We start from the raw sequence: 27,329 nt of genomic DNA on the forward strand, positions 1-27,329 counted from the left end.
TTTTTTCCCCCCACTTTTCTAAATACAGTATGTGCATTTTTTTCATCATCTCTAAAAAGTGGAAGACCACCTTTGTGAAATCAACTCTTACCAATACAAGAGGAATGCAATGAAGTGGCATGTAAAAAAGTATGTTGATTCCCCCCCCCGCCTCCCCCTTAATTAAAATGAGTGATACAGCTTCATTTGGAATTATTTGTGCTTACTGATCACATAATTAAAAAATTCCCACAGATGTAGAATTAGTAGGGTAGAAAAGACATTTAAGGGCTGAGGAAAAATTTCGAGAGATTGCAGTAAAATGGGATTCAATAAAGTAGTAAGATGCAATAAAATAATATCCAGCCAAAAGGTTAGCAACTGAGTTGAAAATTCAAAATGTATAAAAGAAAATATATTTTTTTGTTATGTGCCGTAACTATGGTTTGGAATAAATTTATTTGGGAAGCTGCTGACGTTGAGACCATTGCAGTGTTGCAGAGTTGTGAGATACCGATGTGACCACTAAGAACATGTGGAGCTCCAGTTATTTCTGTCATACTTTGTAAGGGATGTGAGTGGTGACTGGCTAGTTAGAGAGAGAAAAGGGCTACTAAATATATATATATGTACGTATGTATATTTGGATGTAAGTGGGAAAAGCTGGGCGCGCCACTACTCTTTGTTGTCCATATAGATGAGCTATAGTATGTGGTTACTGTAGCTTCCTTGTATAATTTGTAACAGGAAAAGGTAGCAAGTACTCGGGGCGGAAGTACCGCTGGGGTGACACTGCAGGCGTGTGGAACGTCTTTGGGAGGCGATTTCCTTGCCCTGCAGCCCTCACTTCAGGAGAAAGCCGGGCTGGCCGGGCCGGGACAGCAGACGGTGGGCAGAGCGGGGGTCCCCGCAGCCTCGGGACCGGGGGCTCGGCTCTGTCAGCCCAGGCGGCAGAACCGCAGCTCGGCGGTGGCCGTCCCCACCGTGCCGCATCCGGGTCTCCGGCACTGCCGCTCGCCCTTTCGGTTTCGCTTCCAGCCGAGACGGGCGGTAATGCGGGAAGCGAAACGGGGAGGTCCGCCTGCGATCCGCCCCGCCCATGTGCCGCCTTGCTGCTCCGGCTGCTGAAGCTCTTGGGGGCCCCGGGGCGCCTGCCGCGGCTCGGAGGTAACCCGCCCGGTCCCGCCGAGGCAGGCTGCCCGCACTCCGGCCCTCACGGACCGCGCCGCCAACGAGAGCCGGGATTCGTTTTCGGTGCGTGTGACCGAGCCTGACAGTCATCGCGGTTTGAAAGGGTATGTTAAAATGCCTCTTGGTTCTCCTCTGAAGGAATCCATCCGAAGAAACGTTGTGGACCCGCGCCCCTACACCCCCCAGGATTCGGTGAATGATTCAGCCTTTTCCCACCAAAAAAATCTGCTAAGAAATAATCTCTAATCGCAAAATTCTCTGCTGTTGCTTTCTAAATCTGTTATTCCAAGCAATGACTCTTCAAAACCAGTTGCAGATCAACCACTTGAATTAGAAATTAGAGTCAGTTTTCTGTTAACTTTGTCTGACTGGTACTGGTTTTCTATTTTAAATCACAGCAGAGCTCTGCCAGGATTAGAGGTTGTCACTATACTATGCCTGGAGGCACAGACATATATTTGAATTTTGCTTTGCAGAACCTTTTGGAGATTTTGTCAAAATGGAACGTGAGTATATGGAGAAGATAAACAATTACTGTCAAAAGAAGGGACTTATACTGCATTATGTTGATGTCTGCATGACCGGCCCAAGTCATTGTCCTGAGTAAGTTCACTATGTATGTCAATAAACATGAGGACCCTTCCTGCAATGAAGGAACTGACTAAAGCTTGCAATCACGAAAGTTAATTTGCTGAAGGTGTGTATGTGGCTGGAGAGCTGGCTGAAACCACAGGTGGGTGGGGAGGATGTCATGTCATATTGTTTGGGAAGAAACTGATTTCAGAGTCGATGGCCCTCTTTTGGAAAGCAAAAGCAATGCATGTATTACTGGTAACCATATTGTATGTATGTTCTGCATCTGCCACAAAACCTCTCAGGAGGTGGGGTGGGTTGCAGCATAATTTCAGTTTATGATTTATGCTAACGTAAGTGCTTTGATTTTTATTTAGTTTTACAAAGCATGGAAATTATTTGTGATTTATTATTGTGATTTATTATTGTGATTAATTTCTAAGCATGAAGCTTGGGTATAAATGATTTGGTACCAACATGTTTTATGTGTAGTTATTTTTTGAACATCTATTGCAAGAGAAGGGTCTTTTGCTTAAGCTGTTTTGCTTTTACTTTTAGAGACAATTACAGGTGATGGAATATGTTTCATTTTTTTAACACAAATATGGTGTTTCACAGATTTTTTTTTTCCCTTGACAGAAATCATAAATACTCAAGATCTATGATGTTTCCTTGTGACTTTTTTTTTTTTAATTTTTGCTAGTTTGCATGAAGACAAGCCTTATGCTAATAATTAGTATGTTTCTTTTGATGTCTTCCATGTTACCAGCCAGCACCATCTGTGCTGACTTATTATTAGACCTGACCATAGTCCCAGTATGAATAAATATTATCTGAGTCTCAAATGTATGTCAGTTATCATAATTCTTTTTCATCATGCAGCTCATGTAATTCAAAAAAGTAAAGCTTATTGAAGTCATGACCAGAGCTGTGGTCACACAGCTACATCTTCATGCTTCAAAAGTGATGGCATGGGACTACCAGAATTTACATACATTTCAAATTTACTCATTTAGTGGCCTCTTTATTTTTTTTTCTCTGTGCTCTGCTACATTCACAAATATAATTCAACCCATTCCCTTGTATCTGTAAGTGATGTGAGGTGTGACAGTGGTATCTAAAAAAATCCTGGATAACTTGGGCTGTTCCAAGGAGTACAATGTAGAGTGTCTGGCTACAGTGATGAGTGTGGTAAACCTCTTTTGGTGCCCTTCTGGTGCTCTTTCCCAGTGCTCTGCCTGCCAGTGGGATGCATTGGTCACTGCTGGTCCTGAGTGTGCTCCCTAACTCTGCTGTGCTGTGTTCCACTTCATAAGTCCTTCCCTACTTGTCTGCGGCATGATGCAGAGGCACTTCCTGTCATCTCCTCCTATCCTATCCTGATTTTGGTGTTGTAGCTCCTTCCTCTGCAGTGTCTGTCAGGGTCAGTGCTGAATGCAATGTGAGAAGGTTCAGAGAGCCCAGGCTGGCTCAGGCTGGGAACACAGTGTGTGGGAACAAACAGATCAGCTGTGCTTAAAACTGTCCAGTCTGGGCAGTGCTTAATCACTTGGGGTCTGTAGTGGATAAGAATGACTGTACATGTAAGACCAAGTCATGTAACACTCATTCAGATAATCCTCAGCTTGAATAATTAACTTCATGGGTCACTGAGACTCAGACTGCAGGTTTCCCCAGGATGCTTAAATAAAATGGTAGATTTTGGATGCAGAGTCCTAGCTGAATGTGTGTAGTATTCAGCACTTAGATATGGGTTGGGTAACAAACCCTTTCCTAAAGAACAATCTTTCATGCTTTTTCTTGATATGCTTTTGTGTTGAGCATGTGGCACACTGGGGTGTGCCTGGTCCTACTGTTGACCTCCTTAAGATTAAGGCTTGCTTATGCAAGCACTATTCTGCATCTGCATTGTTTTCCACCCAAATGTTTCATTAAAGGGAAGTGGAGAAGGAAGTTGGAATAATGGAAAAAAAAGTAAATTCCTGAAGTCATTCCACTGTTCAAGTCAAATTGTCCCACAGAGAAACTCATGGTGCTATCCCTAGACTGTTTCTTTGTGTGACTCTATCTTGTTTACTATGAACTTGCTCTGCTGCAATCTGAAGTACAGACATACTGCGAGGTTATAATAATGGTCACTTCAACTTGATGCAAGTCTGTGGTGCTCTGAAAAGCAGAAATCTAGTTGTTTTCCCCTCTGTTGCTTTTTGTGCAAAGGCAGTAGCAGAAACATTAGGGATTTTGCAGCTGCAGGACCAGTTTGATCTGGGTAAGAACTGATTTTGGCTGAAAACCAACCATTTGGTTTTGGGTCACTGTGGTGGGTTGACCCTAGGTGGCAGCTCAACCCCCAGCCAGCCACTTGCTCACTTACCTACAGTGGGACTGGGAAAATAATTGGAAGGGTGAAAGGGAGAAAAGGGAGAAAAACTTGTGGATTGAGCTAAAGACAGTTTAATAGGTGAAGCAAAGCAGTACGTGCAACCAAAGCAAAATAAGGAATTCACTCACTACTTCCAGGAGCAGGCAGATGTTTGACCATTTCTAGGAAAGTGGGGCTGAATCGTGTGTAATGGTTACTTGGGAAGACAAAATTATAACCCTGGATGTCCCCTCTTCCTCTTTCTTCCCCCAGTTTTTACTTCTGACTGCAATGCCATATGGCATGGAGCATCCCTCTGGCCAGCTGCTCTGCTGTGTTGCTTCCCAGCTTCTCACAACTGCAGCTTTCTTGCTGGGGAGCCAGAGTAGGGGAAAAAGAAAAGGCTTTGATGCTGTGCAAACACTGGTCAGCTATAGGTAAAACATTGTCGTTTTACCGACACTGCTTTACTCCCAAATCCACAACACAGCACCATACCAGCTGCCATGAAGAAGGCTGATTCCATCCCAGTCACACCCAATACACACAGTCCTGAGCTGCATCAATTCCCTCTTCTGACTCATGGCATTGCTGTATGAGAAGCGGTGTGTGTACAGTTGTGCAACGGAGGGGGAAGGGATCAGTGGTTGAGTGGGGAAGGGCAGAACTGTACAGGGTGTGTGTTTGTGACTGACTTTAAATTCATGTCTTAGGAAGCACCAGACACCTTTTTGCACTTACTAAATAGCGCATGTAGCAGTGTAGCAAAGGTGAGTGTAATGTCACATCTGGATTCATGAAATCAAGATTAGCTAATCTTTACATACAGTTTTGCAGTGCTGAGATATGTCCTGGTGTTAGGGCTTCCCGACTTTGTCTATAACAATTCCGACCTTATGCATTCTTTTGCTTTAAAAAATTTAAATAATTTTGCGTTTAAAAAAGTTAGACGTTTATAAATACTGTTAGAACTAACAAAGTACATGCATTTGTGACTGAGGAGGAAACACTTATAAATATTTTTACTAAAGATTTATGATAATCAGGAGTTAGATGTAATAAAAACACATGAATACTTAAATACATCCACAGCTAACTTATAGTGCTTTGTAGATAATAAAAAGGCCGTTGAATCTGAGAAGGTTATTGAGTATATATGAGACAAAATGTGACAGTGTTTTAGAAAAGGTTCCTTCATTGCAGGTTCACAGTTGTGGTTAAAATAAATGGTGAAAATTATGGTACTGGCACTGGTAAAAACAAGAAGGAAGCAAAAGCAATAGCAGCAAAAGTAACCTGGGAAATGATTGAGAGACAGGTGAGTAAACTGTAGGATTTTTTATTTTTTTTCTAATAAAGTTTGGAGTTGAATCTCTAAAAGTAGACAGTAAAATACCATTGTTTTCTTTAATTTGAAAGAATTTCTAATTATTTAAGTTGTCTTTGTTCTGTCTCATTGAGTACTTTTCTACTTTTTACCACTGAACAATTTTCGTTATGGTTCTACTGCAGGGTTGGTGTGTAATATTGAGAGAGTTTTGTCCCCTGCTGTTATGGGATGATGAGGAAATGTGTTTGCCTTTGTATAAGCTGCCCTGGTATATGCAGAGTGGACAATGTTCCTTTTCCATCTTCACAACTGTTCAGTAATTTGAGGTCTTTGAAACATTTGTAAAGGCATTGTTCAGTGTGCCTGTTGCCACTCTGCTCATAAAATTGCTTACTTTCACTTGATCCGATTATTCTTTGTTTCATTGTCAAAATACTCTTTGCAGTATAGCTGTTTTTATACTCTTTATCCTCCTTGATTTAGTCTAGGTTTGAATTTTGCTCTTCCATTTTCTGCTATGTGTTTTTTCGTAGCTATTCTTTTTCTTTTTGATTCTGAATGCTTTTTAGCACCTTTTAAGTGAAATCTTTCCTTCCATGTTTCCATATGCTTCTTACTGTGTCACCATCATTACTTTATGAAATTGCTGCATGTGCATTAATGTATTATTAATGCTGCCTAATCATGACACTGCTGAGAAGTTCTGCTTTCTGCTCTTGTATGTGCATTGGAGCTTTTGCAGCTCTTGCTAATGGCAGCATCAGCAGCACTTCGCTGCCATCAGTTTTCTTGCCTCTGGTCAGGCTGTGAGAAAATTCAGAAAGCAGCATTTGCTTTTTTAAAATGAGACATTTCATAGCTTGTTCCCTGTATTTTCTTAAAAGAGGTGGGAGGAGGCATGGTGATAGGTTGTTGAAGATATTGGTGCAATACTTGAGAAACTGGATTTACATTTATTTGGGAATTCAAAGTGTAGTAATTCTGGGTTGGGCTGGCTGTCCTTCGCCACAAGAGACTCTGTGAATGCAAACCTGGGATTTCTTAAAAATGTTTTGAAATGCTTACAAACCTTGCAGCTACATTAGATCTTGTGTACTGTTTATTCATTAAGCTTAAGTTTTTAAGTTACCTATTTTGCTTGTTTTATAGCCAGAGAGTCCTTCAAATATGCAAACTGCAAAATTAACAAGTCCAGTGACCGTATCAGCTGTACAAACCAATGACTTTGTCAGCCTACTGAATACCTATTCACAAAGGACATCACAAATAGTTGATTATCGTAAAATAAACCATACTGGAGATGCCCATGCTCCCATGTAAGATGTACTTTGTTTTTGTACTTGCTTTTAATACTTCTTTGTCTTTACTAGCACTACCATTGGTTATCCTGAGTAGTTTTAAATGAATCTTTAGCAATACAATAAAAATGTGGAGGTATTCTGGAGAGAATCCAGTGGAGGGCCATTAAGGTGGTTAAGGAGTTGGAGGATAGGACATAGGCAGAGAGACTAAGAGGACTGAGTTTGTTTAGCTGGGAGGAGATTTCATGATGATAAAATGGTAGTCAGTGTTGACAAATTGTCAGTTATCTTGGTTGTAGCTCTCCACCTTTGTGGACCTCTCAGAATGTATTTTGGAGACTCTGAGGAAGCAAATGCCAAGGAGAGCCTGTTTGTGTCCCCTACCAAATGTGTTGCTGTCAGTGAGTTGTAGAAATGTTCAAGTTAATGAGAGCTGAAGGATGACAAGGAATATCTGCATATTTTAACTCTTGACAATATCTGCTTGAAAACTCATAATGGCTTCCCTGCAGTATCAGCCATTTTAAAACCTAAACTGCAGATCATTTGTGATTGTGGGTGCATATGATATGATGCTTTTAGGAGTTCAACTTTAAAAGGTGCTAAATATTTGCTCTCTGAAAACTGGTTGTCTTGAAGGCATATCAAATTAGTTATCTGCTGTTATTAATTAGATTAAATGTATATTGGAAAGATTGTCCTGAAGATGTATATTTCAGATTTTCATTCTATAATGTCAATTGACTATAGTGTTTAAAATAATTAAATTAAGGCTCATCATATGGGATATATGGGATATAAAACTGTTGTATTTTACAGGTTTTCTTATAGCTGTACAATTAGTGGGTTTGTGTATGGAATTGGCACTGGAGCTTCTGTAGGTGCTGCAAAACAAGCTGCTGCAAAACAAGCATATGAGAAGCTACAAGAGGAAGACGCTCTAACAGTATGTGTTAAATTATAGCCTTAAGACAGAAGCTTAATTCTTCTATCCTTAATTTTTGTACAGATTTCCTCATTGTATTTAAAAGCATATTCCATGGATTCCACTTACAAGGGAAACAATCCATATTGTGGTGGGTTGTTTGGGCTACATGATTCTGTTGGTAAAATCTATGTAAAATACCATGGTTGAGATCTCTGCATATTTCAGAGTATGATCTGATACGCTGTCATTTAATGTTGCATTTACGCTCTTATGATGTGAAGCCAAAAAATAAAAGAAAGAACCTATACTAAGTATTCAGGATTAATTTTTTTTTAGTCAACCCCGGTTTAGTAATCTGGGTTTTGCAGGTTTTTCATGCTGAAGACATTGAATGTCTTTTTGTACAGACTCAGATTTTCAATTCTGCTTATTACATATACCAAAGCCTACATATATCTTGTTTTCCACAGACAATTCCATATGCAGTAAACAATGAAAACATTTGCTTTTAATAACTGTTACTCTTATCCTGATTTTTTTAATAGTTCCCAGAGTCTACTTTTGCAAATGTGTCTGTATAGTCTCAATATGACTAGGAAAATGCTCACTGTGACAGGGCCCTGTGTTTCATTCTTCCGGGTGGAAGCCAGGCAGATACTTTTATTCCGCAGGGCTTTGAATGTTCAGTGCTTCCACTTACGACCTTGTAATTTTCCTTTCCACCTTTCTGAATGGCATCTTTTGCACCATGGGTTTTTTAATGTGATTTTGTTAACTATTCTTGTTTGAGTTTTTTGTTTTGTTTTGGTTTTCAGTTTAGAAGTGAAAAATCTGACAGCAATTCTACATTTAGCAAACATAGTAATTCCTCTCAAGTTGCAACTCAGTCTGACTCAGAGTAAGTTTGGTTCACTGATAATGTGATAAAACATGTACTTACTAATCTTAGAGGGTCATGTCATCTAGTTGTAAATAAAATCTGTCATAATTCCTTTATTGCAGTATAAAGCCATTTAATTTGAGCTTGTATTTCTTAGACTTCACAGCAAAATTTGTTGTACTTGTGCAATTTTGAGTCCTTATGTGTTAGCTTATAATAATTTTAGAGTTTTCTGATATATTTATATTTTGCCATGAGTAGTTCTTTCAGAAACATTTTTACTGTGATGTAAATGGAATAATCTATCTCATTCAGCAGCATTATTTTTCATGCCATTTTAAACACTCGTTTTTCTATTGTGCCACTCTTGTGAACTCAGTATAATTCCATTTTGGTACTTTTCTGTACTCCACATTCTGCTTTCTTCTTTCTTCTCTCTTCCCCTGCCCTCCCTTTTTCATTCTCCATAAATCCTCATTTCCACCAAAGGGAAAATTTGCTTTGTGAAGGAAAACGAAAATGCTTAAATTGACTGTAGTGCCCCTACCACTTCTTTTATGTTCTTTGTATGATTGTAAAGCAATAATGCTAGAGATGGCTGCAATGCCTTGAGATGAACCTCAGGATTTAACCTATTTAATTAAAGCATATAGTAGAACATATATTACATAGATATCTAGATATAATGATGTCAGATCATAGAAATAGAGGAGTATATTACAAAAGGTTATTGTTTTATTAGCTTTCCAGAATAAAGCTTCATAGTTTAAACCAGTCATGACTGTTAATGTTTCTTCAGGTTTTGCTTTTTTATGTTTCTTTTTTTTTTTTTTTTAATTATTATGTTACTTTCACCTAAAACTAGCCTATTATTTTTCAATAACAGCAGTATTTGCTTTGAAGACTCAACTCCAAAATTAGTAGCAAAAATGGAAGTCATGGCAGTACATGAAAAGCCTTCACCTTCTCAGGTATAGTATGAAAACAGTCTTCCTCATAATTACACTTCAGACCCTGAACAGAGCAAGCTTCTTGTCAGAGTGTAGCATCAGTTTGTTATTTATCCACTAATCACTAGAAAACACATGTGCATTTTTCCTAAGACCATTCAATAATTCCTACCGTTAACCATTATTCATTTACTTCTGGGCTGTGGACCCAATTTATGCACTGTTGACTGAGTGGGCAGTACTCACAAGAAAGGGGATCAAACTGAGATCATATTTTCCTGTGGGAAGAATGATGATGTAATAAATAGCACATGTGAAAAATTTTAAGCTAAGATACGGCTTCATTCTTATTACATTGTTTATATTAGGTATGAACACATTTACAGACAATTCCTAGATACATTCTCAGACACATTTTAAACTAAGTATAGTGAAAATATTCAAGATATCTCAGTTTTGGTGTTTTTTTTTTTTTTCTCTTTTTCATATAGAGAAACCCAAATGCCGTGAAACCCAAAAGGTATGTGTTTATTTCTAGGTTGCTACCTCCCATAAACTATATTGCAAATCGTTTTAGTGCTTCCATATCTAGCAAAGAAATGCCACTATTGGGAGGTACCGCTCCGCTCTGTTCTCTCCTCTTTCATATTAGATAAATGGCTCATCCTATGTTTTGCTTTTATCCTTGTTAAAGAAAATTGGCACCTAATTTTGATAGTGCAAGAAACAAAGAAGAGGCAAAAAGGATGTCAGATTCAAATGACAGCTCGGAAGATTTGGATACAAATACCAGTGAGAACCAAAGTCCATATACTGTGAATAAAAGGTAAGAAGGATTTTTTTGTTTTAATAAGACCTGTATGGCCATTACAGCAGGTAGTAGTCTAGTTGTGCTTATTTATAATAGGAAATACTGCTGTAAAAATAACTTTAAAAGAAAATTGGTTTTTGAGTTTGTTGGTTTTTTTTTTTATTATTTTCTGAAAATTTCAAATACAGTATAGTAACAGACATGCAATGATATTTAATGCTTACAACCAAAAGTCATTTGTGTGAAGATGAGACGGTAATTACCCTACATGCTTTCAAGGGTCAGTTTCCCTTGGTTTTTAATCTACAAGATTATGATTTAGACCTGTAGAGGTGATGAGTGATCCCTGTAGATATTTCAGCAGATGTATTAGATCTGTCAGGATCATTTTTATATCTTGTACATTTAATGTTGAGTATACTTTAGTTATCTCTTCTTTTTTTTTTTTTAATTAAGATTTCTTGAGGATTTTGAAAATATAGAACCTGTTGGTGAAGGTGGTTTTGGGAATGTTTTCAAAGCCACATCAAAACTTGATGAGAAAACCTATGCAGTCAAACGCGTTCGCTTCACAAGGTATGTACTGAATGTTTACTTCTGTTTTTTATTTTAGGGCAACCTTAATCAAGATTTAAGTACATTTTTGTCTCTTTAATAATCCTGGGAGCATTTAAGCAATTTTCATTATTAATTGTCCACTCTTTCTGGTAAACTGTTTTCTTTATTTCAAAGTAAAGCTGAAGATGGCAGGCAACTTTGTTAATTTTTGCATGTACTGCAATAATTTTAGATGCAGCTGTAAAAAAGGAGATTTGTTAAGTTCTACTTTTCCTGAATACACTAGTGCTCTGGTTATTAATACTGCAAAATGTATTTGAAGAAAACTTGCTGATTGACAAAACATTGAAAGCACCACTGTTGCTTTTGACAGGTTACATGGAAAAATTACATATCAGTAATGCATAATGACTATAATTAGGGAAAATAGAGAAAAATGAAAGTTATGTATTTTGCGTTTTTTAATTGGCAAATGCTTTGTATGTGAGTCATGTAGCCATTATTCTCACAGTGTTACTTGTCCTTTATAAATCTCAACAGAGAATGATGATCTTTTTTTTTTTTTTAAGTAATTTTCTGCAACCAGTACCTAGTGGAGAATTTTTATTAGCTGCTAAAAACCTTGAATTTCTTTTAGGTGATCTATTTGAAAAGTTTCAAGTTTTTGGAGATTATTGTGTAACTGGCCTTCAAATTCTTGTGGTTTTTTTCACAAATGTGTGTTATTTTCGTTTATATTGAAATCCTGAGAACTATACTAAAAAACATTTCTTTTCATTCTTCATATAAAGACAAAGAAGCGCAGGCCAAATTTAGTAACAGTTCTTCATGAGTATTTACACTGACTTCCGTATATGTAAACAAACTTTATAGAGGTAAAAAGAAAACATGAGTGTTTGCTACATTGTTTTTGGCCACATAATGTAATTATGCATTGCAAATGTCTGCTCTTTTTGGCTTTTTTGAGTGGGGCTTTCATTTCTAATATGGTTAAAATGTTCTTGCACTTTGAATAACTGAGCAGATGAAAGAAAACCCACAGAATTTGTAACTGCAATTTTGAACTCGTATGAAGTAGAATATTATGTTATTTTACTAAATTAATGTAAAACTATCTGCTACTTAATATGATGTCTTAGAGTTAGTATGACATTTTTATGGGGAAATGCCATTCAAGCTTTTATTTTCTTTTCTTTTACCTCTTCCAAACAGAGATGTGAGGCGTGAAGTAAAAGAACTTGCAAGACTTGAGCATGAAAATGTAGTGCGGTATCATTCTTGTTGGAAAGGATACGACCGTGTAACTTTGCCAGGCTCTGGATATGACTCTGTAATTTGGGCAGACTCCAGGTAACTACAAGATGGTAGTTTGCACTCACAAACATGTTTACCATAGTGGATTTTGTGTTGTAAAAAGAAAGGCTGATGATTGATTATAAATCATTATATAAATATAAATGCATACACATACATACTTACTGTTAGGAAAAAAAGGCACAGTACTTTTCAGCAGCAGGTAATATATAATGATGTATATTTATATCTTCTTGATGAATAAGATTTGTTACATAATTTTAGCTTTCTTCCCTCTCTTAATATATAGAACTTGCTGAATCTAGAGAGGAGTGTTAAGAATGCAGAACTCAAAATTTGGGGCTAGAATTAACAACAGAAACTAAAAAATTGCCTGGCAGATAGCTGCCAAATTCCTGATTGAGACTTTCCTTTTTTTAATAAGTACTGGTCAGCAAGTAGCTCTCATAGATTTAATTATTTCTCTATGCTAGTATTTTAACCATGATGCCTGAAACAGTTTTGGATGTTGAGAACAGATGCACAAAATTAAATGCTTTTTCATTTAGAGGTAGTCTTTCAACACAAAGACTTCTGGGAAGACAGTGGTGAAAGTTTTACTAATAAGTTAGATTATTAACTTTTCGAAGCTTCTGTGGTTTTTTTCGCTTGCTGTAAATTCATACCCTTTGGATAGGTTGCCTCACTTACTTAGAGCCATAAAATATTAATGGATTCAAAGTTACGGTTAGCATGGTATCTGTCCAGTGTGCTCAGTGAACAAGCAAAAAAATGCGGAAAAAAAAAGTCTATGTGTCAAAATCCAACCGTTAATATGTTGGAGTCTCAATATCAACTATGCATTTTGGATTGAATGGTTATAGGGTAAAGAACAGTAAAAAAGCTGCTCAAAGCTGAGGCTGCAGCCTGGAATTCCACTTAGTGTCATGACCTCAAGGCTACAAAGAGCTGCAAGTCACTTAATGGCTGTTCTTTCAGTGCCTCAGGCGACTTTATTCCAGGGCACGCAGATCACGCAGTGCATGTAGGAAAAAGCGGTGTCACCTCCTCTTCATATTGGCCTTCCCCTCACCATCTCCAGCCTCAGCCTGTCCTGTGGGCTGCTGGGCTGGAACTCTTCTGGAAAGTATGAGCCTGTCAGGTTGGTGAATACATTCCATCTAGATTTCCAGCTCTCGGAAGGGTTTCTCTAACTCACAGACTGATGTTAGAGATGGTCACCGCACTACCTTCTTGAAGGGACCAAGTCTGAAAACATGTGATCATTCTGGATAGGAAAGGAAGGCTAGTGCTGTGTTGTTTGAGCAGAATAGAGAATACCTGCCAGGAACTTGCAGCAGCTCCTAGAGGACAAGATGGGAGCCAAGGACAGTGCTATTTTTTCCTGTATAGGACATGACTCTAGGTATGATGGGAGCAGAATTTGGGCACTCAAAAAATTTCAGTGTGAACAAGGAAGCAAGCAAAACATTTTTAAAGTCAAGGGACTTGCAGACTTTGTTTTGGGGAACTCAAAAAATAATAATAATTAACAAAAAGGTTTTTTTTAAAGAAGAGGAACCTGAGAATCATTGATGACTTGTGAGGAATTGCATCTTGCCAGTTTCAAGATGGTATACAATTTTCTTTTGTAGGCAGAAGTCAGACAAAGAAATTCCCTGTCTTTTCATCCAAATGGACTTTTGTGAAAAAGGACCATTGGAAAACTGGATTACAAAGCATAGACAAGACAAGGAGTATCACAAGATGGCAAAAAACAAATTTTTACAAATACTGAAAGGAGTGAACTATATCCATTCTGAAGGGTTAATTCATAGAGACCTCAAGGTAAGCAGGATAGGTAATTTAAATAAAAATTAGATAAAAATAGTACTTTTTGGAATGTCAGAAAATGTTAAATTTTTCTAGTCTTTGTTTAGTCTATTATTATGTAGCCTGGTAATGTGCCTCTTCTGACATGGTTAGTGATTGATTTTTTTCTCAGCAATTGGCTGGACTTCATCCTAAAATCAGGAGGTGAACTGGAGAATCTCAGAATGAAGTAGTTAAAAAAATGAGTAGTCGTCAGTTAACAGGCATTTTCAGTCTGTGTTACTGGGTCACAAGACTGCCTATTGGAAAAATAATGTACTTGATAAATTAATTAAAAGAATGTAAGTGACAAGTTGAGCCTGGGAAGTTTGTTCTTGCCATATCATAAAGGGGTAGCTTATCTATGCTAATACATGCTGTGTTTTGTAACAACACGTGCTAGTTGCTCTTGTGCCATGTATGCATACGAATATTTGAATGCTACTTTGTTGGACGGAATTTCAGTCTCTACAAGTGCACAATCATGGAAAAAAATTATTTCAATATAGGGATTATAAAGGACAAACTTGGAAGTTTTCAGGGCTTCATACGCCAGCTATAATGTCACTCACTTTGTGAAAAAGTTTATGGACTTCTTGAGCAATTTTGCATTCATGTTGTAGTTCCAGATCATGTTCACTGCTCACTCGTAGAATCTTGTCTCATGGACAGACATGTTCATATCTTCTAGACCTTTTCTATCAGGCATATTGCTACAATACTGTAATGAGCCACAAATATACATTTATTATTTTCCTTAGATGCCTGGGAAAAAGAGGCCTTATAAGTGCCTCCTCTGCTCACCCATTAATTTTTAGCTCTTCCCTCTCTGTGCTTTATATTTTCTTACTCCTTCAGTTCTACTTTATTTTCATCTCAGATCAATCTCTTACTTTTCCCTATTCCTATGAATCTGCTGCGCCAGTCCCTTTTCCATGGCATCTGGTTGTAACCTGCTTCCAAATCCTATTGCTAACTTGTCTGTCTGCATTTGAATTTAGGAACTTTTCTCCCCACTTTGATCTGCTGTCAACTTAGATGCTTGGCCATCTGAGATCTCCATGTCCCAAAATCAAAGCTGCAGGATAGGTTCAAGCTGAGCCGAATCCCATTTGTGCTTTGTATGAAAAGAGTCTTCAAATAGTGTAACCAGGTATAGGTACTGTATTAAATGTGTGTGGAAGTGGCCAAAGTTGAACAAAAGAACTGCATTGGGCATTCTTGACACAAACATCTCTTCCTGTTAAATATGAAGTCTTTCCTGGCCTTACAAGGCACTGGAGATTCTTTGAGTAGAAGATGGCATCAGGCTATTTGGTTTTGTTTTAATAACATTCAGAAATGTAGTTTCTTTATTTTCTTTGGGAAACTTCATCCAAGCATCTACAATTCTATTTTTAGTTGTTCATGACTTTGTTGAATTTAAAAATGGGAAGTTCCATGAAAACTTAAAAGTGATACTGAGATGCCTGTAGTAAGCCCTAACTCTGCAACTGACTTAGTACAGATAATCCTGCTGTGCCTAGGAGAAACTGATTTCAGTGGAATTCCATGTGCATTTACCTGCTTTGCCCAAGTGTATCAAATCCCAGGGCTAGGATTGAAGCCTAAAAAGGACTTTTGGATTTGAAATGTTATATACACAAGGTATTTGAAGAGCATTAAATCATGATATGGCTATGATTGAGCTAGTGAAAAAAAAAAAAGTTGCTGTTACTATGCCATGCCCTACATTAAAATTTAGTTTCTGTTTTTAAAAATTAATCACCAAATTTTATGGGGAGCACTTCTGTGGCTGATTATGCTTGATGGTAAACCTTGGTCATACAGTGATTTTTTTTTTTTTTTTATATATATATATATATATATAGCCTCAGAATATATTCATATCGCATGAAGATAAAATAAAAATAGGTGACTTCGGTCTTGTGACTTCTCAGGCGTCTGAAACTCTGACTGAGAACAGGGGAACAAAATCATACATGGCACCAGAACAGGTAATTATCCTGCTATATCAGTGTCTCTCTAACTAGATTTGCATTAGAAACTCAGCAGTGGATTCTAAACTCAGTACTAAACCAAGTTGCCTAAAGTTCCCTGGTATGACTGTATGCAAGGATAACTATATTCTGGAGAAAGCTGTTGGCAAGTGTGCTGATATTATTTTGCTGTGCTAACCTACAGAGTCTGACACTGTGTGCTGTAAGGAAAGCTCTCGTCAAACCAAGCTGCCAGCCATTTATTTCAGTTTCCGTTTAGGACCTCTGTTAACTGGCATTTGAGTCCTTCTATTTGTTTCATTATTTGTGACAGAGATATTAGTGTGCCTTATCTGTATAGGTCTGCAGGAGTCTTAATTTCAGTGTGTGTTTAATGTGACATAAGAGTCACTGTTTAATAGGTTTGTAGCAGAAAGAGTTAACAACTAGTAAGAAGATCAAGTAGGGCCAGTCCTGTAGCCTTGGGGTGGAAATATCTAATGACTTCAAATTTTACTTTAAGAAGTGCTGTCCAGTTGGATTTGACACCTATATTGTTCTTGTTCTAATCTTTGTAGTTTGGGGACACATATGGAAAGGAAGTAGATATTTATGCACTGGGATTAATTGGGTTTGAAATTCTTTCGGGAATCAGCGGTCATGAGAAAGCAAAGGTATGTAATCTTTAAATTAAAAAATAAAAAAAAGTCTCGTCATTGTTTTGCCTTGCTGCTGGTATCCCGTGCTGATTGCATGCCAGAAGGAATCCGTATATCTGGCGTACTATCTCGTTACATTTCCCCTTGATTCATTTATGTAAGGCCTGTAAGTCCTCACACCTCTGTTGAAATGTAATAACTGAAGAAATGTTACTGCTTTTATTTCATGTATGTCCTACTGACATACATATTAAAGTCTCACCATGCTAAAGAATGTCTAGCAAAAAAGATTTCAAGTTTCTGATAAATCTTTTTGTTTGATCAGAGTATTTGAAGGTAATATTTTTCTAATTTTACAAAATAAAAATTATGAACAGGCAAGTTTTGTCTCTGCCACACTTTTGTCTTCGCTGGACAGTGGAGCAAGAATAAAGTTTCTATCAAGCCAAAACACTTGCAGTTTTCCAAAATGAAAACAAAATTCTGAAACAGAGAGGATTGCTGAAACAAACACATCATTGTAGAGTCTAATGCTTTTAAGCTTAGGAAGGGACAACAGCTGGTGAAGACCATAAAAACAACACGAAGTACAACTAAATGGAAAAAAACCCTTCCAGACTGTTCACAGTTTCTTTTTGAAGCCTTACCTTTTTTGTAGATTTGTATTTTCATAATTACTTCAGTAAATTGTATGGGTCATAAGGGCAAAGCAAGATATAATCTATGAAAACACACTGAAACTGTTACCTTTTATGAATTTCAGGTATGGCCTAATATCAAAGAAGGTAAACTTCCAGAGCGCTTCACCAAGGAATTTCCAACTGAAGTATGGGATTTTAATACATTATTTCAGTTTGTTTATTTACTCATAAAAAAGAATGTATTGATATTTAATTTCTCTTTTGCAGGCACCCATAATCAAAAAGATGCTTTCAGGACACCCTAAAGGAAGATACTCTGTATCTCAAATACTTGAATTTTTTGAGTCTGTTGATAAAGACAATTTACTTAAAACTCATAGTTATTAAACACCCTTTTAAAAGGGCATTTTGAAAACTGTAGGATTTTGTTTTTTCGTTTTTCCTGAAAGGAACACGCAAGTTCCTTAATATAGCAAAATTCTCCAGTTTCCTCAGTAATAACGACTTGAAATCCTGTGCTGAGTGAGCACCTTAAAGATTCTCTCCCATGCTGCCATTTTTTGATCCCTTATTGTAATATTGAGGCATGCGTTCACTGTAACAAGTGTAGTGAATACCTCTGATGACCTTACTATCATCCTCAAAAAAGGTAACAGCAGTTTGCCTGTTACTCTTTAGTTATATACTTCAAAGAGTTCCAACCTGACTGGACTGGAAGAATTGTGTGTGTGACGGTGGAGAGCAGGGGGAAAAGATGGGCACATTAGTCTTCAGATGCTTGTCTTTGAGTTGTATCTTGTGAAACTATTCATTGCTGTGGAGCCCACAGAACTCCATAAAGGCAAATGAGCAGAGATAAAATAGGTACTATGTGTAGTAAAGTACAGTATGATTTTTCTGAAATTTTAAATGTGTTAAAAGTGGATGCTTGGTTAAAAGGAACACTATGAATGCATAGTGATTTTTTATATTCTTATAGAAATTATTGTTGATCTGCTGCAAGTATTTGTTGCTAAATAAGAAATCTGATTTTACATACTTTTGTAAGGCCTGAAGTTGTTTTTTTATCCTTATAATGAATTACAAATACATAGAGCATTTCACAATTCTGGACTAATTAGTGTTTCTTTACAGTGGTCAAGATCTGGGAGAAATTATATCCTGACACAGACAAAATACCACTAGTTCCACTCCCTCTTCCCTTTCACCCATAAAACTACTCTTATAATATGAAAATTGATATGTGACAAACTTCTGCTGAATATCCTTGACAGTTCTTGCACAGAGCACCCATGATGCCATTACCTTCTTACTGTTAAGTAATATTGAGCTTGTAATTTTTGAATTTTCTTTTTTTTTTTTTTTTTAAATGTATTTGTATACTTCAGCAGTACCTTTCTATTAGGGACTGTTTATAGTAGCAACTGCCATTCCCTTAAAATAAAAGGTCTATTAAAATGTACTCATTATATATTGAAAAAAACCCAAAAACCACACAACAACATGGTCTGTTACTATTTAATTATGAAAAATATGCACCTTTACATACAAGAGAATACTGGTTCAAATAACATCACTGTAATGTTTCACAAGCTTTTTTTCCTCACCAGGTCTAAGGAAGGGAAAAAAGTCTTATGTTTAGTCATGTCTATAAAACTGAAAAAAAACAACCAACCAACACTATTTAACACATTATACAACATAGTAATTAACCAATATTTATTCCCTTCCTCAAACCTGAATCAGCTGATGGTTCAGTTGTGCAGAGCATAACCAGAGACTGTGGAAGGCCTAACCTGCCTCTCAATTATGGTAGTTCAATTATAAATTCAAAGTTTTAATTCTTATTAAACTGTGCATCAAGTAGAAAATCCATAAGATCCTTAAAAATGTGATTTTTTTTAACCTTCTGCATACTTTGGTGTGAATTTTTCAATACAGCACAGATCCAAACCTTCTAAAAGATGTTATGTACTATACATACTTATCTAGGAATCCTTCCTTCAAAAAAGGCTTTAGTCGTGATCTGCAGCACTGTCTCCAGGGCAGTTTGAAGATAAATCTTCAGAGTCTACAGGATAAGCAGAGGAAAAAGTGAGTTGCTACAATTATTTGAAGAATCCCCATAAAGCAAATTAAATAGAATTCAAGAACGTCTGCAAGTTATTAATTCCAAACTTTGTTTTAAAACAGTGAACACAAATTGCACCTTCTTTGGTACAGTAAAACTGGATAGTGTTCTAACTACTTCAGAAACACCTGCAAGCTTTTGCCAATTTTTATGATTCTGGTTTTAATACCTGAATTTTGTTTTCTCAAAACAAAATTAATATACCAATTCAAATAAGTGCCACTATGGTGTGTTTTGTTGGTGTGGCTTTTTTTTTTTTTAATTTTGTGCATGTAAACACCAAAAATTGCCTTATAATCATAATGTACAAAGCTTTGTGCAAAAACCAGCAGCCTGGAAGGAGAATTTGCTATCCAGATTTAAAAGACTGCAGTAAGAGAGACATACAGGATATAATGTAGTATTTGAGTCTAGCTGCATAAGAAAAGTAAAACACTTGAAGACATGTTTACTCTCACCTTCATAGGTTGTTCCACACCAAATGCAATAGAAGTGTTCTTCTCTCAAATAGGCAGTCAGGATGTGTAGTTTTTCTGATACCTAGAGATACATACAGATATGCAACAATCTGGGACTCATGTGACATAAAACAGTTTGAGCTACTAGCTTCACTGAAATAGATTGTTTAACCTTTTGCTATGGAAAAGCTACACAATACTGTAGCTCAGTAAAGCATGAAGTTTCCCAAATTTGTAGCATAGGCTACAGGAATTAATGATCTCTGGAAAGTGGCTGTTGTTCTTCTTCCCAACTAAGAAACCTGCACTAAAGAGAGAGGTGAAAATATTACCTGGCTACCCTATTTCAAGTATATGATATTTTTGGTGGAATTTTTCACACCTTATCTCTGCCAATCAAACACATAAGGCTAACAACAGCTGTGTAATCTAGTTCTCGAAAATACATGAATTTCCAGTGCCCATCTTCAGATAGTCTGTGAAGCATTTTCACAAATTACTTAGTGATTCTAAAATTCAGCCTAAGACATGAGGCATCCAAAACACAAAAGCAAGTAACTTTGATAAATTATGTGATTTTGCACAGCTTGACTAAGACACAAAAATGTTTATAACCTAATTTCTAGGCTACTTTTTCCAAAAATTAGCTTCAAAACAGATAAGCCATAAATCAGTAGTTTAATGTTTTATATCTGATCATGTAACTGCTATAAAAATCACTGCTCTAAAATTGCAAAGAGGTCATTCACTACAGCTTGGAGTATGACATGTATACATATATCCTTTATACACGTATGTACATATACCTACCATTTTTAAAGGAATATTAAATTTCATTCTGAATCAAGCCACTAATTTAGTTGCAGAGCTTACACTTAATTCTGAGCTTGTGCATTCATCTTCCTTGTCTTCCTCATCCTTTTTGTCTTCCTCTTCTGGTTCTAGCCAATACCAAGTCTCCTTGGGAACATCAATAGCCTTAAATAATGAAGAATTTAAATGAAAATTATCTGCCTTTGTAGGTTTTCTTGTAAGATGCTGGATAAAACCAATTTTTAATAGGTGGGATGTTAGGTTTTAAAACTCTCCTGTATAGTATAGCCAAGAATTACTAAAGCTGTAGTGGGAAACAAAGTACAGTAATCCACAATAAGGATGATCCACTTTTTTTTTTTTTAAAAAAAACAAGTAAATGCATGATAACATTAAGTTCTATTCCATCTATATTCAGTATGTGTAAGGCTACCCAGCAACAAAATCTCACACAAAGGCTGTGACCAGACACTCTGTTTTTATCCATTGAAGACATGCTGCCCCAAGTTATTTTTGTCAAGAGATCACACAGTTCTTCCTCATCCACCTCAGGTAAAGTTAAAAGAAGAGTCAACAAAGACGATCTAAGCTAATTCAACAGACTTTGTCTGAAGCAGGCTGAAGAGTGTCACGCAATTTCAGAAAAACTCATGGGGTGGTATTAACTTCTAATGGGTTAATAGTGAAAAGAAAAATCCTTGAAATCACGTGCCAAAAAAATCATGGTAGTTCACTGCTATCGCCCATGTTATTCCTTGCAGGTGGAAGATACACTGTTTTGGGTTTGTTTTTATTTAAATACTTCTTTGGTGAATCTGCTGATTCCCTCCATGAACCCCATCCTTGGAGATACTAAAGAGCTGTCTGGACACAGTCCTAGACAACCTGCTTTAGGTGCCCCTGTTGGACAAGATGATCTGCTGAGTCCCTTCCAGCCTCAACCGTTCTGTGATGACATTGTTCCCTCACTTGAGGCAAACAGCACCATCATTTAGGAACAAACTGACATTGGCTACTGAAAGATACGCAACCAGCTCCAGCACAAGAATGCAGATTGAAAAAGAGGTGAGCTCTGATGATGCAAATTAACACGGGTCCTCACATAAGGTACCATGAGGTTAGTTTACAACTTCAAGTATCTTAATGATGCACACATACTCTTCAAAATATTTTGACAGGACCGAAGTGTTGCTGAACACTGAGACTTCAGGCTAGTTATCCCACAATTTTAGAGAACTTCCAAGAACTGAATCTCTACTTTGTTTGTAGCCTATATCTCTAACTTACAAACATTCCTTCCAACCCCCCAAAATTCAGGTCTCACTTTTTGCGCATCTAGTTGCTGGCAGGCCCTCTGGCTTTTTCTAAGGTCCCCTTCCATCTTACGTTCTTCTTGTTTGTTTTTGAATCGTATTCTGTAAAGAAAAAGTAGATAGACAAACAGTGAGATGCATTACAGTCGATAGCTTTGATTACATAGAAAATCTAAGATTTTAGCCCTACCAATCATCTCAGACCAGGACAACGCTGAAGAAGTCCTTCTGACATTGTTTCTGTGGGAGCACACATGTATTTCTTGGGAATTATACCGTCAAGACAGAGCTTTTGTAATCACACTACACTGACTGTTTCTCCAGCAGGTTTTCATAAGACATGAAAAAAGCAGTTCACTAAACATCTGCAAGAGATACAGCCTTCATTAGGTTTTCCTTCTCCACATATAACAAGCAATCAGGAGAAAATAAAAATAATAAAACATTTAAAAAATTACGCTGATTTTTAAAACCATTGTAGCAACACTGCAAGATTCGCTGTGGTTATATTAAAAAAGATGACAAGGTTTTCTGATTAAAAAAGTTGCAAATGACTTGAGAAAAGTTAGTATGTACATTGTTTGCGTTATTAACATTTACAAAAATAAATGATGCAGCACATACTTTTGGCATTACAGTGTTCATCTGCCTCTTCTTTAGAACTGAGAAACAGCCAATCTGCAGTTCAACTCTTAACTCTCATTCAAACAACATTCAAAAATAGTAACACATTAAACGAATAACCAAACTTAAAGCAGGAAAAGAATGGCTATTTAGACATGGCTTGGAATACCAGTTACATCATTTTACCTGAACTGATCCGCAGCTTGCTCGTTTGCTTGTATTTTCATATGGAGTTTTTGTCTATAGTTTTCCAGTTTTTCTTCAGCTTTTCGCTTTTTTAATTCCTCATGACCAAGCCCACTTCTACCTATGTAAGTTAAAAAGCTGAATGTAAGCAGTTGAGAAACTCTCATGTCCCACTAAGTAAATTAGGAGGTATCACAAACCTGTTTTAATGTTCAGAGGAATAGGTTCAACAATGCCTTCGCCTGTGAGGGAAAAAATAGGCCAATTTAAGGTCTTTCTCAAACTATGATTTGTACAGTATATTCAAGCAGGCAAGCTGCTTTTGCCATTAAATACATACATTATCCTCACAGCATAACCGAATCACAGAACGTTTAGGGTTGGAAGAGACCTCTGGAGCTCATCTAGTCCAACCCATCTGCTCAGGCAGGTTCACCTAGAGGATTTTGTTGGCAGTTGAAAAATCCCAACTCAATGTACATTTAGTGCATTGAAAATGACCCAGCTGAAGAGGAATTCCCTCTCTTTTTTGGCTTGTTTGCTGGATTGCCATATACTTTTTTGAGGACACTACCTAACCAAAAGAAAATGGTGTTCATTCGGCAATTGTAACATACCTGTGATGAAAACTACTTTCTTACAGCCTTCTGCAGCATTTTTCATTCTAGAATCTATTAGCTTTGCAAGACCACCAAAGCATCCTTAATGCAATTCCTGTAGGCATGCACATCTGGAAGTGCATTTACTGAGTGGTAAGTCCTGCTGCTTCCTTTCCATCTCTCAATAGTAGTACTGCATTAATTTCAGCTTTTAGAGATCTGCTCTCACGTTTTCTTCTGCCGCTATACATTGACAGTTTAGTAACGTTAGGGTTCTCTGAGAGGCAGCTATTGACCCTGTCTATAAATGAAGTGGCAGCTGCAGTCTGTAAAATATCCAGGTACATCTGAATACAGGCACTACCTGACAGTGACAAGCTTACCGCTTTTGCCAAGGGCCTGGCCACTCTTGTAGCCCATCTTCTGGAGCAAAGCAAAGCCTTTGTTCTCACTGCCCAATGCACTTTTCAATACCAAGTCACGCCTCTCTTTTTCTTCTTCTTTTATACTCTTTTGTCTGTTCTTCTCATTGGCTTCTTTTTGCTTTTCTTCTTTCTGAATAGCTTGCTTCATCCGCCTCACCATGGGCAAGCCTGGCCTTACGTCCTGCCTAAAAGTTAGTAATCCCAGCAAATATCAGTTTTATTTTTTTCACATAGTTTACAATCACTTAAGAAGTAAAAGAGAGCCACCTACTTAATAAATGAATCAGACATGTAGTCTTCCTCTTCATCTTCCTCCATGTTTAGCACACACGCCCCGCTCCGATCCCTTTCCTATAAACACTGTCACTACGCCTTACCACGCATTTTATTTCTCCGCAGGTCACCTGAAATGCAGAACCTGCAAGGAAAACTTGCCGCTTAGGTCTGCCGCGCTCCGTACGCAGCCGGGGGCGGAAGGGGTACGGCCCTGATGGATGAAAACACGGGAACCCGGAGAAACACGGGAACCCCCTCCCCTCCCTCGGGGCAACCGCGCCGGCGGCCAGGAGGCCTCGCAACCCCCGAAAGCCTCTGCCCGTTGCCAAAGCGGCCGCCAGGCCGGCGCGGAGCAGCGGGGGCGGCCCGAGCAGCCCCGCACTCACCCAGCTCGGCCCGGCCCGCTCGCGGCGCTTGCGCGCGGCCGGCCCCCGCCCGCCGGCGCCTGCGCGCCTCGCACTTCCTGCTGCGGGTCTGCAGGTACCTGCGCGGTGCTGAGGTGCGTCGGGGCCGGCGCCGGGACTGGGGGCAAAGCCCCCAGTATTCCCCCCGCCCCGCCGGTTCCCTCCCTGCCAGCCGGGCAGGGCACGGCGGGGGCTGCAGCAGCCAAGGCCGCTGGTTGACGGCCCCTCGGAGGGGGCGCCTCGCTGCGCGGAGCTGGGGCGGCGTGGGTGAGGGGGCGCGTGCGGCCGAGCGTGTCCGTGACCGTGTCCCGCCCCCCGGGGGCCGCGGCCGCCTTGTCACGCCTCGCGCAGCCCGGAGCTGGCCGGACGCGGCCGCCGCGCGGTTAGAGCGTAAGACGCGCGCCGTGACCGTTAAGGGCGGCAGGGAGGCGGTGTGCGGCGGGCAGGGCTCTGCGGCGGAGCGGGCCGGTGCGTCCGCACTTGCCCTCCGCGGCTCGGCGCCGCTGCCTGCCGCCCGCGGCTGCCCCGCCTGCAGAGGAGCCGGTGCTGGCGTGCGTGTGTACATACCCGGGGCGGCGCGGTGTGGAGGCAGCACGCTGCTGGCTGGTTGTTGGGGTCATTCCTGTGCCGAGGTGCTGGTGTGTAGCTGTGTTCAGCTGGCTTTGTAACACGGTCTGGAAGGGTTAATTCCTGAGGGGATTTTGAAGCAGCCACGATGCATCGGGAGAGGTGCTATGGCTTTATTAAAGTAGCTGATATGTGTGAAAGGAGACACGCACAAAAACCTTTTCACCTGCTGCAGTTCCTCAGGATGTCACTTCTATACTTGCCTGTTTTTCAGCTTTGTCAGTCTGCTGAAGTGCATGCACGGTGGAGATCTGAATGGTTGATTTAGCCTACAGAAAAAGCAGCTGGAAAATAGAAGGGAAACTCTAGCATATCTGAATGTTTTATAATCACTATAATTAGACACCACATAACTTACCGAATGCTAATTGGCTTTGGTAGGCTTTTGCTCTGCATCCCGTGGGAGATAATGTTGTATTTGTTACTTGTAACACACTCAGTATGACCCAGCCCTCACTAGAATCCATAGGACTTGATAGGCATTGTTTGCTGAAATTTGGAGCAAACCTTTGGCCAGCATAGATGAGCTTTGGACTGCCTGCATAGCTGTGTGTTTTGACTCCAAGTCTCCGATTAGCTGAACATTCATGTAATTGTTATTGTATCTGATCCCTTGTGCTTTGGCGGAACGGCTGAATGTATATGCGGATTTGGTAACTCAGAGCTTGCATTTCCTAATTTTAGATGAAGAGATAAGGGAGTGTTTGGAAGGTGTATAAGGGGTTTATGGCTCTAAAGGCCAGGGGAAAATGAAAACTTTTATTTGGGGAGGAAAAGGAGTCATGAGCTGTGCTGTCATACGGTACGTGTGTGCTGTGTGGCTGTGATGAGAGCTGTAGATCTCCGGGATGATACCCAAAGAATCACAGTGCTCTCATTTGTTGTGTTTCTTTCTGCTTTCATGCGAAGGTGTTTTGAGACAATATGTCTGTGCATTACCAACGGGCGATAGTTCCTCAATTCTCAATGACTTTTAAAAAAGAAGAAAAAGCCAGAAGTCGTCTTTCCAGGTGTTGGGGGCAGGACTGTATGTGCTTCCATATGTGGCTCTTCCACTTTTGCTGATTTATTGCTAGAGATGTGTGCAGTGAAAAATATTATAATTCAAGTTACCAAAGAATAGGGAACAAGTTTAGTGTTACAGACCTTGTGGTGCTTTAGTTTCATCAGCACCAAATCATTAAAGTTAATTTAGAACCATAATACAGTTGTAGCATTAGTACATCACCCTTTACTGCTGTCTAATCAGGACTGTTTACAAAAAAATATTTAATTTAAATTGCTTCATTTGACTTAAAGAATTTTTTGGGTTTGACCATGAATGAGGAAGCAGCTGTGAACATGGGAGAGCACAGGTGGAACAGTGCAGCTCTCAAAAGATGATGTCTTGCATAATACTCTTTAGCAGCTTTGCCTTTTCTGTTTTGCCCAAGATCCTAGTTTTAGCATCACTACATTAAAGTTTTGGGATGGTGGTTTGTTTTTTTTCCTCTTGATTTTTAGATAAGTTTTAGTTTTTTGTTTTTTTTTTTTTTTTCTAGCTGCTCTGCTTTAAACAGCTACACTTTGTTGAAATGTGGTTTGCTAAGGTTAACTTGTCTATGGAATGTTTGCTTACAATGATAGCATGCTTTTGGTAGTGCTCTGCTGCCTAGCATTCACTGTTTGAGCAGGATCTTGGGTGTTTGATCTGTAACATTTTGCCTCTTGGGGAGACTTGCAGTTGTTTGGCTGCTGCTTGTGTTCCAGGCTGTCGCACCTAAGGCTTGCTGGGTTGCACAGGCCTTAAAGGAAGGCTGGTGGGATCTGGGAGGTCTTAAGTCAGCGGCTGTTGAAGATTTTGAGAAGGTGGGCAGGTTCACACTCAAGATTCGAGAGTGTGATCAAGAGTTTTGATTAGGGACAACCCTTATTCTGTTTTATGTAAAAAGAGACAGTGAGATGACTCTTTTATCTCTCTTGTGTGTGGTTTTATTTTCCTCTTTAAACAGGGACTCCAGTATATTTTTCTTGGCTAAGCTCTTTTTAACATTAACAACTCTGTTTCCTGAAATACTAATAGAATGTAACTCAATTGTAAATATGTGAATAGTTTTCATATGGGACTGCTTAGCTGATACTGCAATCTGTAGATTTCATATTTTCATTTGATTTTCAAAGCTTCCT

General features: G+C 38.7%; 3 protein-coding genes across 9 annotated transcripts in view; 2 read left to right on the forward strand and 1 right to left on the reverse strand.

Moving 5' to 3' along the window:
* The first annotated feature begins 1,079 nt into the window (after positions 1 to 1,079).
* Positions 1,080 to 18,790, forward strand: EIF2AK2 (eukaryotic translation initiation factor 2 alpha kinase 2). 5 transcript variants are annotated; one of them, XM_082049545.1, is made up of 16 exons: positions 1,080 to 1,274; positions 1,647 to 1,773; positions 5,309 to 5,423; positions 6,585 to 6,751; positions 7,556 to 7,682; positions 8,480 to 8,562; positions 9,431 to 9,515; positions 9,986 to 10,014; positions 10,189 to 10,320; positions 10,762 to 10,881; positions 12,076 to 12,213; positions 13,812 to 14,004; positions 15,969 to 16,025; positions 16,586 to 16,681; positions 17,430 to 17,492; positions 17,575 to 18,790. In XM_082049545.1, exons 2-16 carry the CDS (start codon positions 1,670 to 1,672, stop codon positions 17,692 to 17,694), a joined length of 1,629 nt encoding a protein of 542 aa, XP_081905671.1. In that variant the 5' UTR covers positions 1,080 to 1,274; positions 1,647 to 1,669; the 3' UTR covers positions 17,695 to 18,790. The 5 variants fall into 5 exon arrangements, with proteins under 5 accessions (XP_081905671.1, XP_081905670.1, XP_081905668.1 ...); XM_082049544.1 differs by having other exon boundaries at positions 1,083 to 1,274; positions 9,434 to 9,515; positions 15,900 to 16,025; XM_082049542.1 differs by having other exon boundaries at positions 1,086 to 1,274; positions 15,900 to 16,025.
* A 21-nt stretch (positions 18,791 to 18,811) lies between these two features.
* On the reverse strand, positions 18,812 to 24,617 carry GPATCH11 (G-patch domain containing 11). 3 transcript variants are annotated; one of them, XM_082049548.1, is made up of 9 exons: positions 24,519 to 24,617; positions 24,128 to 24,274; positions 23,815 to 24,041; positions 23,033 to 23,074; positions 22,833 to 22,953; positions 22,034 to 22,124; positions 20,770 to 20,874; positions 19,897 to 19,978; positions 18,812 to 19,378 (listed from the first exon to the last, which is right to left on the reverse strand). In XM_082049548.1, the coding sequence occupies exons 2-9, from the start codon at positions 24,172 to 24,174 to the stop codon at positions 19,323 to 19,325; spliced, it is 771 nt and encodes a 256-aa protein (XP_081905674.1). In that variant the 5' UTR covers positions 24,175 to 24,274; positions 24,519 to 24,617; the 3' UTR covers positions 18,812 to 19,322. The 3 variants fall into 3 exon arrangements, with proteins under 3 accessions (XP_081905674.1, XP_081905676.1, XP_081905675.1); XM_082049550.1 differs by having other exon boundaries at positions 23,815 to 24,037; positions 24,234 to 24,274; positions 24,519 to 24,564; XM_082049549.1 differs by having other exon boundaries at positions 23,815 to 24,037; positions 24,234 to 24,560.
* The window catches only part of HEATR5B (HEAT repeat containing 5B), a 61,787-nt gene continuing 59,057 nt past the window's right edge, over positions 24,600 to 27,329 (forward strand). Inside the window, exon 1 of the mRNA XM_082049540.1 lies at positions 24,600 to 24,631. The gene's annotated coding sequence lies outside the window, so the exon portion shown is untranslated. The remainder of the gene's footprint in view (positions 24,632 to 27,329) is intronic.

The sequence above is a fragment of the Streptopelia decaocto genome (assembly GCF_964273445.1).
Source record: "Streptopelia decaocto genome assembly, chromosome: 3".
Classification (NCBI taxonomy): domain Eukaryota; kingdom Metazoa; phylum Chordata; class Aves; order Columbiformes; family Columbidae; genus Streptopelia; species Streptopelia decaocto.

Excerpts from the sequence above, each read along its gene's own strand:
- EIF2AK2 (XM_082049542.1), top strand. The coding sequence starts at position 1,670 with ATGGAACGTGAGTATATGGAGAAGATAAACAATTACTGTCAAAAGAAG. Across the intron at positions 10,015-10,188 it reads AATGCCGTGAAACCCAAAAG|AAAATTGGCACCTAATTTTG; the intron begins GTATGTGTTTAT and ends TCCTTGTTAAAG. Across the intron at positions 12,214-13,811 it reads GTAATTTGGGCAGACTCCAG|GCAGAAGTCAGACAAAGAAA; the intron begins GTAACTACAAGA and ends TTTCTTTTGTAG.
- GPATCH11 (XM_082049548.1), bottom strand. The coding sequence starts at position 24,174 with ATGGAGGAAGATGAAGAGGAAGACTACATGTCTGATTCATTTATTAA. Across the intron at positions 22,954-23,032 it reads TCCTCTGAACATTAAAACAG|GTAGAAGTGGGCTTGGTCAT; the intron begins GTTTGTGATACC and ends TAACTTACATAG. Across the intron at positions 19,979-20,769 it reads GCACAAGCTCAGAATTAAGT|GTATCAGAAAAACTACACAT; the intron begins GTAAGCTCTGCA and ends ATGTATCTCTAG.